Source organism: Chenopodium quinoa, unplaced genomic scaffold (assembly GCF_001683475.1).
Source record: "Chenopodium quinoa cultivar QQ74 unplaced genomic scaffold, ASM168347v1, whole genome shotgun sequence".
NCBI classification, from domain to species: Eukaryota; Viridiplantae; Streptophyta; class Magnoliopsida; order Caryophyllales; family Amaranthaceae; genus Chenopodium; species Chenopodium quinoa.
Genome location: NW_018742879.1, coordinates 1,158,035 through 1,174,080, shown reverse-complemented (window position 1 = coordinate 1,174,080; position 16,046 = coordinate 1,158,035). Strand labels below are relative to the sequence as shown.

General features: G+C 35.8%; 2 protein-coding genes across 3 annotated transcripts; both read right to left on the bottom strand.

Annotated features, from left to right (window-relative positions):
• Positions 1-2,994: 2,994 nt before the first annotated feature.
• Positions 2,995-8,567, bottom strand: LOC110726385. Of its 2 annotated transcripts, XM_021905857.1 has the most exons (3): positions 7,731-8,567; positions 7,417-7,479; positions 2,995-5,123 (listed from the first exon to the last, which is right to left on the bottom strand). In XM_021905857.1, the coding sequence occupies exon 3, from the start codon at positions 5,084-5,086 to the stop codon at positions 3,221-3,223; it is 1,866 nt and encodes a 621-aa protein (XP_021761549.1). In that variant the 5' UTR covers positions 5,087-5,123; positions 7,417-7,479; positions 7,731-8,567; the 3' UTR covers positions 2,995-3,220. The 2 variants fall into 2 exon arrangements, with proteins under 2 accessions (XP_021761549.1, XP_021761548.1); XM_021905856.1 differs by lacking the exon at positions 7,417-7,479 and having other exon boundaries at positions 7,731-8,565.
• A 2,491-nt stretch (positions 8,568-11,058) lies between these two features.
• Positions 11,059-15,712, bottom strand: LOC110726384. The gene is made up of 2 exons (XM_021905855.1): positions 15,522-15,712; positions 11,059-12,408 (listed from the first exon to the last, which is right to left on the bottom strand). The coding sequence occupies exon 2, from the start codon at positions 12,272-12,274 to the stop codon at positions 11,480-11,482; it is 795 nt and encodes a 264-aa protein (XP_021761547.1). The 5' UTR covers positions 12,275-12,408; positions 15,522-15,712; the 3' UTR covers positions 11,059-11,479.
• Between the last annotated feature and the right edge of the window lie 334 nt (positions 15,713-16,046).

The following is a 16,046-nucleotide window of genomic DNA, read 5'->3' as shown; positions in this document are numbered from 1 at the left end:
ATGACAACATGAAAAAAAACGGAAGGACTACAGTTACAGCTAACAGAAAAACAAAACTAATAATATTGATTTTTAAGATTCTTGCAATATTACCCTTGCATTTTAACAGAAGCTATTGCAATTTGTTGACAGAAAAGAAACCAACAGCCAACAAAAGTACAAATCCACAGGAAAAAGATACAATATAAAAGAAAGAATAATCAAAAGATCACTCATTAGTCAGACAACAAATTTATCTTATTTCTATAAATCAAAGCAGATATTTGGATGTTATTAAGCAATGAGTACTCAATAATAAAATTCTTCCTCTTATTTATAAAAAATAAAAGTTGGAGCTCTTGGTGGAGTGGGGAATTTGCTCAAGTCACCAACATTATCTTTCTAAATGTGAATTAGCTAGGATGATTCTGAAGTCAGGACCACAGGACGAGCCGCCAAGGTCTAATCTAATTATTCTTTAAACCAAAGAAGTTCTAAGATCCAATTCTAGAAACTTGATAAAACTTATGCCCACATTGTAACTGTAATTATAGACTGCCTCAAGAAAAGCATAACTACTTTCTTTCGTTCGACTTTTAGCCATTTGTTTGTGTGGCTTGGAATACATGTCAAGGCATAGGAAGTACTTTATTTTCGACTCCGCTTGGAATATGATAGAGGTGGTTTGAGCATCAAGACATAGGAAAAATGGACTGGCTGCTTAACCAGAAGCTCTACTTTTAAGAAAAGAGAAACAAACTTTTATCCTGCTGAATCCAATCTCAGAACATTGCATTGACAGGACCAGTTACATTTAAGCTCAGCAGATGCACACCACAATTTTGATATGCTCATGATACGTGGGACCATTGCGAAAAATTCATAGTGGCAGGAAGCTTCACATAAGAAAATTAATTGTATAAAAATGATAAATCAGGCTATCCAAGATTATAGGCAACATGCAAATTTATGTACGGAGTTAAGGAGATGATGTCTTGTTCTAAGCATTGAAGTCGACGATCATCTGAGTTGTAACACAAGGACCACTGACAGCTACATGATAGAATGGTTGACAAATAAAACAACCCTCCAAAGGGCTAAATAAATCTAAAAAACTTTTGGCTTCTTATTCAGATTAATCATCTTTACTTAATCAGCAACATTTTTCTATGCAGCATTGAAGGTTACAAATCCAAATTTCGAGCAAAACAATATTTTTTGTCCAAGAAAAATTCAAATTAAGGTCAGGGAAATCAACTCAAAGCCAATCACTAAACCCAGACTTCATAACCATCCAATACGGACTCTTCGTTGTAAGACACTACAACTTGCAGGCCTATTCGGTTAAGATCTTATTCTAACAGATCAATCATATTAGGATTGGGTAACTAGGTACGGTCTTTTGTCGGGTTTTCATTTAGGTAACATGTCATTGTTTCTAAACTTTTTTTTACACGTTCTTATAAAGAGCTTGGAACTAGTCTGCATGCAATGAATAACTTTGAACAAAATCTTGTCTCTTATCAAACTTATTTGTAAAAAAGGAAAAAAAAAAACATTTCAAACTAAAATTTGTCCTCAGCTAAGCTAGAGTATTCTGGTTATCCTGAAGTGAATGAAGAAACGAAACTCAGGTCGATATGACAAAGACAAAGAGGCCCTCCGACATAAATCTAGTCAATACAACAGTTGTCTGTGTATATTTACTATCATCAAAGCCAGCAACCTGCCTCTCTCAACTCTCTGTTCTTCTAGATTGTCATAATATGAATTTAATTACATAATAAAATCCAATTTCGACAATATACTAACAGTTTAAGACATTAATTTCTAATTCCCTATAAGTTTGACTACATTTCAGTAGTTAAAACAGCAATGCAGTCCCAATTCTTTTGCATGCCAATCGCACGTGGCCTGAAAATCAACCAATTCGCCTTAAAATACCAAGGATTACCAACAATTACTCTCTTCGTCCTTAAATAATTGTCTTGTATTCCATTTTGTTCAATCCCAAAACAATTGTCCATTTTTCTCAAAAGGGCAATTTAACCCACCCAACTCACTCAACCCCTGTGACGTGGGCCCCATGGCCTCGAAATTCTCTTTTGAGCAGCCTCTCTTCATATCATGTAGAGCTAAGGTTTTGTAAATATATAGGAGTAAATTGTGGGCTGTGAATATGTGCTGGATCACCAGAACTCTCTCTATGGAACCAATCCCTGACATCTGACAGGTTGGAAAGATATATATCCTCTTTAGTATTTTCTGTGGTTGGTGAAGTTGCAGTGTCAGTAATCATAGTGTGACAGCCACATCTTCACATAATGTTTCATGGGCTTCCAGTTTTTGTTTTATTATGTTTATGATTTCTGGATGAATATGCCAGAATTAATATCAATTTTGTACAGATCATTTCTTACCCTTGTTTAGATTTACTGCTAATATCAGTCAGTGAGCAGAATTTATGGATTCTATCAGTGTGTCTTCTAAATTTTTGGCTCCATTTTACAATCTTGGTAGTCGAATGTTCTCATTAGCCTAAGGGTTATTGGTACTGTAATGTTCTCAGTAATTAAAACAAAAAACCTTTTGATCATGGTTTAAATTCCTATTTGTTCAGGCCTAAGGGTTATTTTCTTGTTGATGTTGAATGAACAACTGTCATTATGCCTGGCTCGCCTATTTCAGGTACAGAGCCCAGTACAAGTACAGGCCCCATGTCTCACATGTTCTTACTCGGACCTGAGACGCCACAACCTTATGTCTGGAAGGGGAGAATAATACCAAGCAATCCATCCCACCTTTGGGTTCAAACAAATGTGATACATATATGACTAATTACAACTATTGCAACAACTTTTGGCATTCAGTACTCTGTACTTTCTCTAGTTCCATGTAGTTGAGACAAGAAAATCCCAAACACAGGGGAAAAAATATTCCAAAGATGTCTTAGTATAGCAATTGAAAAAATTATAATTGTGAATCCCCAAAAAAAAATACATCAGAAAAAAACAATAGCCTCCAAAATGAGCACTGGTATAAATCAAGGAAGAAATTCCAAAATCCCCGCAAATTACAGCAACATTGTATGTCAAAACAAATATGGAGTACAAACATCTCCATGAATGAATATAGGGGAACAAAGGAAAACACAAATGGCTATCTTCACACCATGTCACTCGACTTTAAAGCTATAACTATACACCAGAAATCTATATGATACATACCATATTTTTGCATGTCAGGAGGCACTAGGTTCTACCAAACGTTTGCGATCACGAAGAGACATCACAGTTTCAAAAGCACCCACCAAAGCTTTGACCTTACTTTTCCTAGTCTTGACAAGCTTGCTTGCAGTCTCTTCAATCACATTGTTCAAATCTACATCGTCTTTTTTCTCTGATGCTTCTTGGTGTCTCAAACGAACTTTTTCTGGTCCAGGTTCAGCATCCTGTGTTTCACTGCCCATATCATTCTCGTTCTTCAATTTTTTAATCTCAGCCTTGGCATTTTGGTCCTCACCCAAAATTTTCCCTCTCTTAAACCGAAGTTTTCTGGGAGCACTGTTTGCAGTCTGAAGGGCAACCACAGTGCCTCTCTTGAATTTCACTTTCCAAGCTGAAGCATCCTTCTCTTCAAAAGTACTTTTCACTTTCCTTATTGGTTTCACATTAGGGTCCACAGTTGATTTAGCTCTTGAAGTGCTAGTTTTTGACCAACCATCTTCTCGTAATGTGTCAGTCTGTTTGGTATTTTTGTAATCTTTCGTCCTGCGACTCACAGTTGATTTTGCTCTTGGTGTTACAGATTTTGATCCACCATCTTCTGTTTTAACTTCAACCAGTTTGTTCTTTGTAGTCTCTGAACCTTGCTGATCCCCGCCCTGATGCCGAGAAGAATCTCGAGATGAAGAAGACAGCAGACTGAACCCAGTTCCTTTTTTGCTACCTTTAGACCCTTGAGCTTTGCTGGTCTGAGGAGTACATCGTGGATTTTCACCAGGAGATATATCTGAATTTGGGTTAATCAAACAAAATGTTTTCTCAGAAATATCATCATGTCCACCAATTTTGGCTTCTTCAGGATTAACCTGATTTTTGAAGCGAGAAGAACTCTTGCGATTTTTGTACAGTCTTGCTTTGAGGCTTGGAGATTTCTTCAGGGGTGTCTTCGGAGAATTACTCATTGGCTCCATTGCTTTGATCTCTTTTTCACCCTTGCCATATATAGTTTTCTTCTTCAGTGATGTCTCTAAAGGGCTACACAATGGCTCTTTTGTCTTGACCTCCTTTTCACCCTTGCTATAGCTGCTCTCTTCCTTCCATGTCTTGATTGCTTTGACCTTTTGGGTCAAGCTTTTCTGCAAATTTGGGCTTTGAGTCACTGGTTTCTTGACAGCTTGAGTATTAGTCTTACTTCTGCTTGAAGTTCCAGGACTTGGAACCGTAAATGGCTTAAATTCACTCTGCACACGCTTCATCGTTGACCGATCTATGTCTTTCTTAGGAGAATTATTGTCCTCCATACGCATTAGTATAGCTTTCTCTGGTATGGGACCTGAAAGGGATATGCGTCGTTTCCGCTCTTTCACCTTGGCCACTTTCTCCAGCGCACAACTTACCAAGTCTTCACTAGTTGTCTTCTTTAAGGGCTGGGTTTCTCTATTTGTTCGATGTATTAGTCTGCTAGTCTTCTTCTCTGACTCATGTTTATGGCCATATTTGCACATATCGTGGCAGGAACCAATTGAAGCATTACGATAGCGGGAACGGACATTAAATTTATGATTTGGACCAACAATAATTAAGTCAGGCTTTTTTCTCAGCTGACCTACAGAAAAATCAGTATCTTCGGTTGGGGATTTCTTTTCAAGAACACCCTCTGTAATATTGCCTCTCAAATTTTCATCTTCTTCCTTGATTGAAGAAGTAGTTCCATCAGCCAATTTATCAGTTTCTTCCTCATCAGTAAAGCCAGATTCCATTTTCCCCTGGTCAATGCTGCTATCACTAACTTCCTTGGCCAATGATTCAATATTCGTCATTGTATCACCACTCTCCACCTCCATATCTTCAAGTGAAGCCTTATCATCATTTTCCTCAGCCATACTTTATTGGAAAGAGAAGTAGGTGAAAGGCACGACTCTGAAGCATTAACAAAGTTATTAGGATCCAAATGATTAAACTCATCAAAGACTAATAATATTAACCAATCAAGTGCGCAGTAGGTAGTCACACCCAACAGTAATACATACATGAGAAATTTTCAGAAATTTGGTTTCAGCAATTTGGACTGTTTAGTGACAGAACACAATACTATATACATTACTACAAGAACTTATTACAATTGCTGACCCTATAACTTCAAAACATGTCTCTTCAAAGGCTTACTAGTAAAGCTCAAAGGTGAAAACTTATCCATATTTGTGTAACAGATTCAAGCCAAACACAACCAAATAACATAGAAAAGCAATAGAACAGTAAAATAGAGAAGAAAGATTGAGGCTTTAATTAACAGAACAACAATTTACACAATCAATAGGTTTAGCCTATCAAGCTCCACAGTGAGTTTAGCTCGTAACTCTCCAAATAGTGACTAGAGGTCACAACTCTCATAAGGATTTACTCCAAAATTTTGGCTGCCTTTTGCCTTTTCCACTCCCTCTATTTATACTAAAACTAAAACCTAATAATACTAGACTATCCATAGTGCCCCTCCCTAGGTTAGTTTATTGCAAATTGTTCCCAACAGGTGGTATTAAAATAAGCTCCTTTGAAAACAATGTGTCTGGTCTGTTGCAACTAAAATTTCAAAAAAGATGAATGTTTTACGCTACATCTCAATGCAGATCACCATCTTATTTTCTCAACAATGTTGGGACGAAAAAGAAGAAATAAACTCAACTGTTTTTCTAACAGGATCTCCTTCTTCTTCCATTTATTAAAGGGCAAAGAGAAGCGGAGTGTGATGTCACGTGCAAACAGTGTCCCTGGGCTAGAGTGCAGTGAGTCTCATATAAAGAAACTCCCTTTCTTTTATGCTATGTTTTGGTGCAAGTTGGTGTCATTGCATGTTGTACTCCTCATTTTTAGCTGTGTTTTATGCTTGTTGCGCATATGGGGTAGGATGGCATGAATCTAGCCTAAGTAATTTTTGGAGCTGCAAAACATTTTGCTGGGAATGTACAATATATTGAGGAGTTGTCTAAATGGTTTTTTCTTACTAGGCTTGATCTTATTATTGCTCTAAAGGGATGTAAGCTAAGACTAACACTGACAACACAGTATGCTAAGATGCTGAGAGTGGATAACCAGTTAGTGTGCATTAAATAGTACTCCGTAACTCTCTTTTCTATTATGCTATGATCAAGTATTTGAGGATGAAAAGAAGCCTAAAAAAAGGAAATTGTACTTAATAAAGTAGATTAAATAGGATAAAATTGTACCCCAAACACTCTGATCTCATTAAAAAAATTCCTCCCTTCAAATACCAAACTACCACTGACAACCTTAATTTTACAATGTGTCAATGAAGTCACTTCCTCTAAATGCCTTTTCCAATACAAGTAAAACCTCGAAAATCCTTATGAGGCCTTGAACGCGTTTTCTGCTCATCCATAAATTGAACCCTGCCACCCTCAGTTAGTCAATCATTAGGAAAGAGATTTACATGTAAATTAAGAAAGGTAGGGATGACTCAATAGAACACAATTATCAAGTATGCCCACTACACTGAAAAAATGATAAAAGCCTCAGCAAGCAATACACCCAGTTTAAAACAAAACCTTTCAAGTAGGACCGGATATCAAAACAAGAGCACTATGCCTAAAAATCCTTCAACTCTAATCAAATAACTCTTAAATACCACTATGCCATTGATTATTCTGACAAATGAAAAAGTATAAGAACTTTGCAATGAAGAGTAAAACCAGGCTCTAGAGCAACTAATTGATCTAACACAATCTACAAGCCTGCCATTACATACCAATCATCTACGAGGTACGAAAGATATAAGACTTCCAATTAGCAACCATTCATCATTCAAGCACTTTTGATGATAAACTATAAAAACAAATCAAACAAAAAAATTTCTACCAAGTAATTATCCAATTCGGTAGTATACTTACAGTAATAAGAGAATTATATGCAACCAATTGAAGGAAATTTTATTATTGACATGATATCACCATTAAATACCAACAAAAAAGGGGATAGACATTTCACATAGGATAAGAAATCAAATCATGATACCCCCACTTGGCTATTCCTGAATTAAAATCAACATTCATACCAATCAAAGAATGCATATCCCCAAATTTGGTAGTTTGAGAATCGAAATTAATATGCAGATTACCCATTTCAAATACAGTTATAGCTCAATCACAAATTAAATGATAGGATACACATCACTAGTAGACCCGGCAAAGCTGACTCGTACCTGATTACGCAACACAAAATACCCACACCAAACCCGTTATACATACCATTGTGGATTTGTGGCCTAGAATATCACAAATTACAAGATACCCATCTCAGTAAAATATAATTAATCACAAAAAGGAATCACATTATTATACAACCATAATTAGCATGAAACACAAACCAACTTTTGATCAACAATCAAAATGAACAAAACATGAACAACCAAACCCAATTAAAAAAATGAATTAAAAACAAAATTCACAATCAAATCTGAATTGGGTACAAGAAAAAATAAATAATTACCGAAATTAAAAGGTTAAATAATAGTACCTTGAAGAAAAAATTTCTCCAACCCAGAAGAAGATGAAAAATGGAGGAAATATTCAAAAGGGGTTTGAACGTTCTTCTGAAAAATCAAGGATTAATTAATTATATTTTATTTAATTAGTGGATTTTTAAGGGGTTTTTACCAATTTTAAGAAAAGGAATATATAATTTTGGTGCGTTGTAAAATGATGAAAAAGAAAGGAAAATAGGAATGAAGAGAAGAGAAGCAGCAAAGCAAAGCAGGTATGACTTGGAGAAAGCGCGTTTGTTGGAGAGAGAATTCAAGGGTCCCGCGCCAAATGTAACGGCCGTGCAATTTAGTGCTTTTAATTAGTTTTAAGGCATTCTTTGTGTTTTTTATTTTTTATTTTTATTTTTAATTAAACTTTTTTTTTTTAATAATAAAGCTTATCTAATTATCCTTTGTTAATAGGTGTTTATTATCTTTAATACAATCTCTAATTAAAGAAAAAGGGATTGGCAAAGAGGGTTATGAAGTAATGATGTGTTTTTGGAGGGGGGAAAGAGAGATGGTGGAAATGTAGAATGGTCTAGTTGAAATGTGTATTCACTCATGATTCTCATGTGGTAAGAGTTAGTTGTTGAGTTTGATATGACCTTTTCAATGATTAATTATAAACTTTCATGTTATGGTTCATCATCATTTGTTTTTTTTTTTTTTTACTACCATATGTAATAGTGATCACTATGTTTATATTTAAATGTCAATTTTCAGTTGTCATAAAAAAATTTTCATAATAGGAAAATAATGTAACAACTTTTGAATATACGATTATTGGATCTAATCTCAAACTCAACTTGGAATTACAACTATTGATTTAGATATAAAATAATGTTGATCTAACGGTTTATCCCAAAGTTCCAAATCCACTCGACACATTGCATCTAATATGAATTAATTATCATCATAAGATGATGGATTTAAACCAACTCAAAACTAGATGACTAATCAACCAAATATGACCTAACTCAACTTGATTCAAACTGACTTAATTGTCACCTATGAAGATAACCCAACCCTCAAGGCCTCAATAATTGGTTATTTTGATTGGTGCTTGAGGTAAACAAGCTCATTTGTTTCCCATAAAAAAATTAAATATTACTCTGTAGTTTATTTTTTTATGAAAAATGTGACTTATATAAGAATAAGTTCTCCTAAAATAGTATATTGGGCTAAGCTAACAAACAACTTAGCCATAATTAAAACGGGGAGCCTGCATGGGCCATTGGACCGCATGCCTAATGAATAGTGATCAGATAGATGATAGGCGGGAGCTTCTTACAAAAATCATACCAACTTTTGTTACCGTATAAATTTCAAATTTTAATATACTCCATATTTTTGTTAGGGTTTTTTTTTATCATATACCCCTAAAATTTCTGTTTATTCACCATATATCTCCGAACCCTTTTAATTTATCATATACCTCCGAGTTTTCACAAAAATAAACCATATACCCTTGATAATTAATGATTGTTAACTTCGTCAATCATTAGGATTAATTATGACCCGAAACCACCCTAAATACATTCCCCTAACCCCGAAACCACCCACATTCCTTTTTCCCACCCCTAAAATGACCCCAAATTTCCTTTTCTCATCCTCAAAATCAATCATACAAATATGGTTATGGAGATTCGGAGTGGTTTCAGGGGTTGGCGAAAGGAGATGAGTGATTTCGGGGATTGGGGGGGGGGAGGAGAGATGTAAGGTGGTTTCGATGCATAATTAACCAAATTCCACTCATCTTGTTGTCATTAGGGGTATATGGTGAATTTTTGTAACAACTCAGGGGTATATGGTGAATTTGAAAATTTTTAGGGGTATATGGTGAATAAACAAAAAAACTCAGGGATGTATGGTAAAAAAACCGTTTTTGTTACATAAGTTGTATTTTCAAATGTGTATGCAATACTACAAAAAGAAGTGTCTCTAACAGTTGTTATTTTCGTTTATAAATTATTAAATACATCCGATTGTGTACTAATATAAATTAAATTTTGAAATTTATACTCGTATGTGAAATAAGTCAACTGCTTGATAGTATATTTTCTCTGACAAATTTTAGTCGAACCAGGACACCATACTAGACACAGGAAAAAAAAAAAAAAAAAAAAAAAAACAGCTTATTTGAAGGTAAGAGAAGAAAGCCCAAGTCTTTAACATTCACAACAAACTTAAAATTTCCAGTAGAAAGAAAAATTAAAATATGGTTGGGAATAAAATGCATGAAGCCTACTTGTGGAATTAATTTCAAGAACAGTCCTTATTGACAATTGACATTATTTATTTGAGACCCCAGCTAATGAATGACATCCAAAGCAAGTCCACCTGCAGACAGCCAGCCTTTAATGAAAAGAAAACCCAACCGCAGTAACAGAAATATGAGGAGCCCTCCCACTAAAACAAGAGTGTCAAATTTTGATGTCATCTCACCATGTCCTCCCTACCTTTGTTTTGGGTCATTTCTGCATTATTTTGCAGCATAAAGCATCTGAATGTATTCACAGATTGATGGCCAACGAGTCGACGACTAACTCAGGTGGTGGTCGTAGGAATCATGACATTAACAAATCATAGACATTGTGGATAACAGATTCTTCGCTTTGTAAAGTTGTTGTCATGGCTCATGGCAGGCATGCATTGCCATTAACAATTCATATAGCAGTGTAGTCACCAGATTCTCGTCGACATCAAGTGCATGCATCTGTAAGCCAATCCTATAGACCTACTAAATACGGGTATATCCCAGAAAACAAAAGCAAGCAGTGAATTAACACTCCCACTGATTGGGATTATCAGTCCAATCTCAGAGCAAGTTCTGATAAATTGAATATAGGGTATAAGAACCTGAGATTGGATTATGTTCACTCCAATATCTGAGATCAGTTCCTCAAACAGAAGCATATAACTAAATTTAGCTAGGTTATGAGTTGACAGTTCTACAGGAGCATAACACTGTTTCGATACAACAGGCCTAGAAAGTTGTCAAATACTTCCTCTGTTCCACAAATATTGCAACAAGGATGAAATTACGCATCCCAAAGCACATTTTATATTCTAAATATCTATAATTATATAAGAGTAAAAATTATAAAAAGCTGATATTGTGAAAGTATTTTACGAGACAAATCTAACAAGACACCACATGACTATATTTTACTTTACGTATAAATCATAATATGTGGTCAAACAAGCATGATAAATAGTGTAAAAGTCTAGTTGTTGCAATATTACTAGAACGGAGAAAGTATTACTCTTCTTCACAGCAAAAAACTCGACAACTGATTACCAATGTAATATGAGTAATTCCTTAAACTGTCTTAGACGAGTGATCAAATGACTGAAAATTGAATATTCATCATAGTTTATATTACAAGATAGACAAGGCCAACAGCAATACAGTTGAGATAGAGATAAGAGCAGAACATGCTGGCTGATTAAGAGGCAACTTTTAACATATACCTATACATCACAGTGCTACACAAAGGTTCTACCGGTGCTAGGCCTGCTCGCATCGGTTTGCAGATACCAAACCTCAAACCACAGCGCTAAATTCAAGAAGACAGGTTTTCAGCACAGAGCATTTCATTAACATTCTGCAGAGGAAGGCAGGTAAACTTCATGGACACTTCAGAAAGGGGTGGTCATCAAATTAATGACTTGCAGAAAAGGCAAGTTCTACTGTTCACAGGTATAGAATGCAGGAGAAAAGAGAGCACTTTAACCCTCAGGTGAGAATTTCTCTAACTAACCAATCCAAACTGGGGTATGCAAAGTAGAGCACAAGGAAAGATGGAAAGGCAAATAGAACAGTGATGAGAAGATACAAAGCCAAAATGGCAGCACTTGTAGGTATTGCATAAAGGGTGACAAGAAGGAATAATACCACAAGGGGAAATTTAGCGGTCAAGTGAACTATGAATGCCAAGGACTTACGAAGAGACATGCTGAGTCTCTCTCGGTTGAAGTACTGACGTAAAAAGCTAATGCTATTGTGATTAAGCTCTGCCCCATCGGGTGATTGTTGAATTTCCCGATGGGATCTAGCATGGGAATGGGTAGACATACCAGTACTTCCATTTAAAGAACCTGGTTGACGAAATTCCCCATGGCCAGATGCAGAAGACCTTGTCCTATCCCCATTCATACTCTCAACCATCCAGAGGATGAAGTAATTTTTCCGAGGATATCTAAGAGCACCTTTGTATATCATCCGAGGAGAGAGAAAATTGCACCATGGACAGGAGATGAAGAATGGAAGCTGGATCGGAAGAGTGGGAAATTTCAGAGCAGCCCATGGGAGTCCCAGGACACAGTGCTTGCACAGAGTGTGACCACACCACAACACATAAGGGACATTCTCAACGAGATTGAAGGACTCCCAGCATATTGGACACTCCAAGCCTTCTTCTCGGTTGGTATCAAAGGATGCATCATCATCTGAGCACTCTGCATTTGAATTTGAAAGATCATCCTTCAACTTGACACAGCCTGCAATGGTGCTTGAATTACAGGTCCACATTGTAACTAAGTCAACAGGGTTAAAGCTGACTTTATCTTTCTTTCTGATTGGCCATAAGAAATTTTCATTCACTCCTCTTCCAAAAGGTATTACCAAGTCATCAGCATCAGTATTCAAAAGCTTGATCTGAAACTCTGAAAGAATGGAATTCTTTTAAATAAAAGTTGCAATAGCTATGTAAACTCTTGTTCAAATTATTTTTACTCCATGTATATATTCAATCTTCAACTTTACAATTCAAACTTCCAATTGTACTGGCAAATTACTATGAGCACAAAGGAACACACAGAATCAGAACCTATCAGACAAAAGATAAACTTCATAGTATCAGTTTAAAACTTTAAATATTCAAATTATTCAAAAGATTTTCCATAGGCCAGATGTGCAGGGCAAATATTTATCAAATATGCAACATCACTCGTAAGTTCGTATTCATCTATTCCTACTTTACTCTATCAGGTTTCCCCTTTCTACATCTTTCACACTCTCTCACCTCCCTTCCTGAATGGAAGGAGTACATTACTGATCTCAGGGATAAGAAAGGGTGAAAGGAAATAAACAGTCAGGAAATCACATATCAAGCCTAACTTTCAAATTTATCAACTGTCATGACTCATGAACCCTAGTTTATCAAAAGACCAATATGTTCTTTTATTAATGAAAAGCTCTAGGTCATATAGTTCTCTCACGTACAGCTGACTCTAATAAGCAACAGCTTGTCATATCTACTCTCCACCCGTCTCTTTCCCCCTCTCTGCCTAGTGAGAGCCTTAATGGCTAATTCTTCTGGAAAGCAATAATAAATGGCAAGTCTCACCCTCACCCAGCTCTGGATATGTTCTTACATGATTCCTCCAAATCTTGGTGACATATAAGTTCTTATTGGATGCAGGGAATCAGAGAACAATGTCAACAGCAAAACCAATTTGCAAAGAGGGTGTGGGAAATAACATGGAGAAGGCCAGGTCAAGCAAATAGCAATAAGGACAAAGTACAATTAGATATTTTCAAAACAAACCCTAGATCCAAATTCTTCATAATTTAGAGGCCTGGAACAACCATGGCCAGACAAATTTTCTGTTTCCTATAATCTGCTAAATTATTTTGATATATAATATGCCCTTCAGAAGGCGAATTGAAGTACCATTGATTTCTAACTATATATTCACAATTGTAGTCAAGCAAAACTGAGGTGGAAACATTTACAAAGATGGTAATGAGAGATGCTACTTCCAAACATCAATGCAAGAAGAATATTATTAGGATGCTGCCACATCAAGAGAAAAACTTCATTGTTGCTAGTAAAACATGTGGCCCAAGTGGCTAAGTGAATTGAAGTACCATTGACTGCCACCTAAATAAACGAAAATAAATAATAAAAAATTCATTTCAAGCAATACACCTAGGGGACAAATCAAGCACTGTGAAAACTTTGCCGATTTATCCTAGGAAAGTATGCAAAATCCTCAAGGATAAGGAAAAGCAAAGACCTAAGATCACCTCATGAGAGTGATAAAGTATAAAGAATCCCCACTTTTATCCAGATTCCAACAAAATCAACAAAATTTGAAAAGAAATCCTTCAAGTAGTCTTCACTTGGTTTGGAGAGCTGGTTCATTAGAACAGCTTGCACTCTCAATCTCAGTTTCAATGTCTAACTAAATGTCAAAGGAGACTAAGCTCACACAATATACACAATTGTAGTTAAGAAAAATTGAGGTGGAAACATTCACAAAGATGATGAGGTGAAATAGTTGCTACTTCAGACACATTACAGTAAGAAGAATGTTATTAGATGGTGCCACATCGATAGGAAAACTTCATCATTGCTTGCAAAACACATGGCCCAGGAGCCCATGGATCGATAAAACAATGTAAGAAAATCAGTAAATTTCCTTTCCTCAACCTTGACTTTGCAAAATGGTAAAACAATGGTGCAAAATCCAAATTTACTATAATGTGCGCATATTCACAAGATTCCGGTATTTTTTGGGTAGATATGTGTATGATGAATTGATAACTAATGAGTGTTTCAATTAAGCTCATCTATAAATAAATAGATAATTGACATTATTTAGTAGTACCTTAAGGTACATCCTACAAGGCTCCATAAGGATTTGTTTGTTCAACACAGAACACTATTCAGCCTTCAAGAGCTTTTAGCAATGTCTTTTATGCATTTAATATGATCACGTTTCAAACAAGTCATTTCTTCAGGGAAACACAGGGAACAAGAAATGCAGCTGACTTAGAAACCATAGTGGATTCACTTATTGAGATTAACAAGAACAGCATAGGCTCAATGATCCCCAGTAAGGACTTCTCCTATCTTTTTAGTCCAGCACGCTCAATCTTGGGGCTTATTCGACATAGGTGCGAAGAAACCACATTTACGAATTACCTAATTCGGGATTGCAAATGTAGTACAATATTCAATGCATTTCTCACAAGGAATTTGGTTCAATCCATATTATATACTACTATTTACTTACACGGCAATGCTAAGCAGGTTCGCTATTTGGTATTCAAAGTTGCAACCCCAATATTTAAGGATGTTGAGAAATTGCGAATTAGAGTGAGAGGAACCTCGTATGCGATATGCTAAAACGTAGGAGAATCACGAAACCGTGATACGGGTATACCACATATACATTAACATCTATAACACACATTGCAGGATGTCATTCTAACATAATTACATAAGCAGCAATCATGACAACTTGACAGCAAGCTGCAATATATAATTACTTTTCCAATCACAATTTGAACATTATTCATGATGTTATTTTTCCTAGTTGATAAAGAAGAGCTTCAATTTCCAGTATCACTCCTGAAAATTTCAATTTACACGAAATTTGAAGCATTTTCTACATGCCGCAGTTAAAACCTTAGTAATGTCGAAATCAAATACCACAAAATTAAGAAATTCAAAAGATTTAACACGTTAAACAACACTTGATTTGAATATCCATGATTCCATGCCAATTGGAATACCAATTCAATCAAAATATAACCTAAAAAATTAGGGAAAAGAAAACCCAAAAAAACGATACAAACATCAATAAAGTCAACAAAAACAACACCATCATCATCGCTGAATCAGAAAATCCCAAAAAATAAAACGAAACCCAGAAAAGATAAGCTCCTAAATTTAACCCAAGATGATAAAAATGGCGGAAAATGGGATCTGTAATGAAGAAAATTCATGGAAAATGGGAAAAATACATAGAATTGAGGATGAAATTACCTGGAGAAAATCTGGAATTGCAAACTTGGATGATTGTTGTGAAACATGGAAAGAGGGTAATAGTGAGAGGTGAAGAGAAGATCTTTTGGTAGAGGTAGAAGAGGGTCCAAGTGTAAGGATGACCTGATCACATGAACAGTCGTAGTCATCACCGCATGCTCTTTATTAGCTATAGTTTTCAAACCACACTTCTCATCCCACACTCGGGTAAGGATGGCACGGTCCAAAACAGACATGACACGATATAATAGGGTGATAGATAAGATCGGTATGACACGATACGATACAATACGACTTATGTAGATGTGTTTATGATACTAACCGGTATGGATGTATGTTTATTTTGTGTGCTTGTGGGTCAGATATAAAATACAATACAATTTAGGAAATTCTGATAAGCAACGATATGATATGACCCTACACGATAAAATTGACTAAAATAAGTGAAGATTGACTTAGACGTGCAAGCATGACATAATGAGACACAATCGTATGCGGGCTTAAGTCGTAGTCGCCTTCTTAACA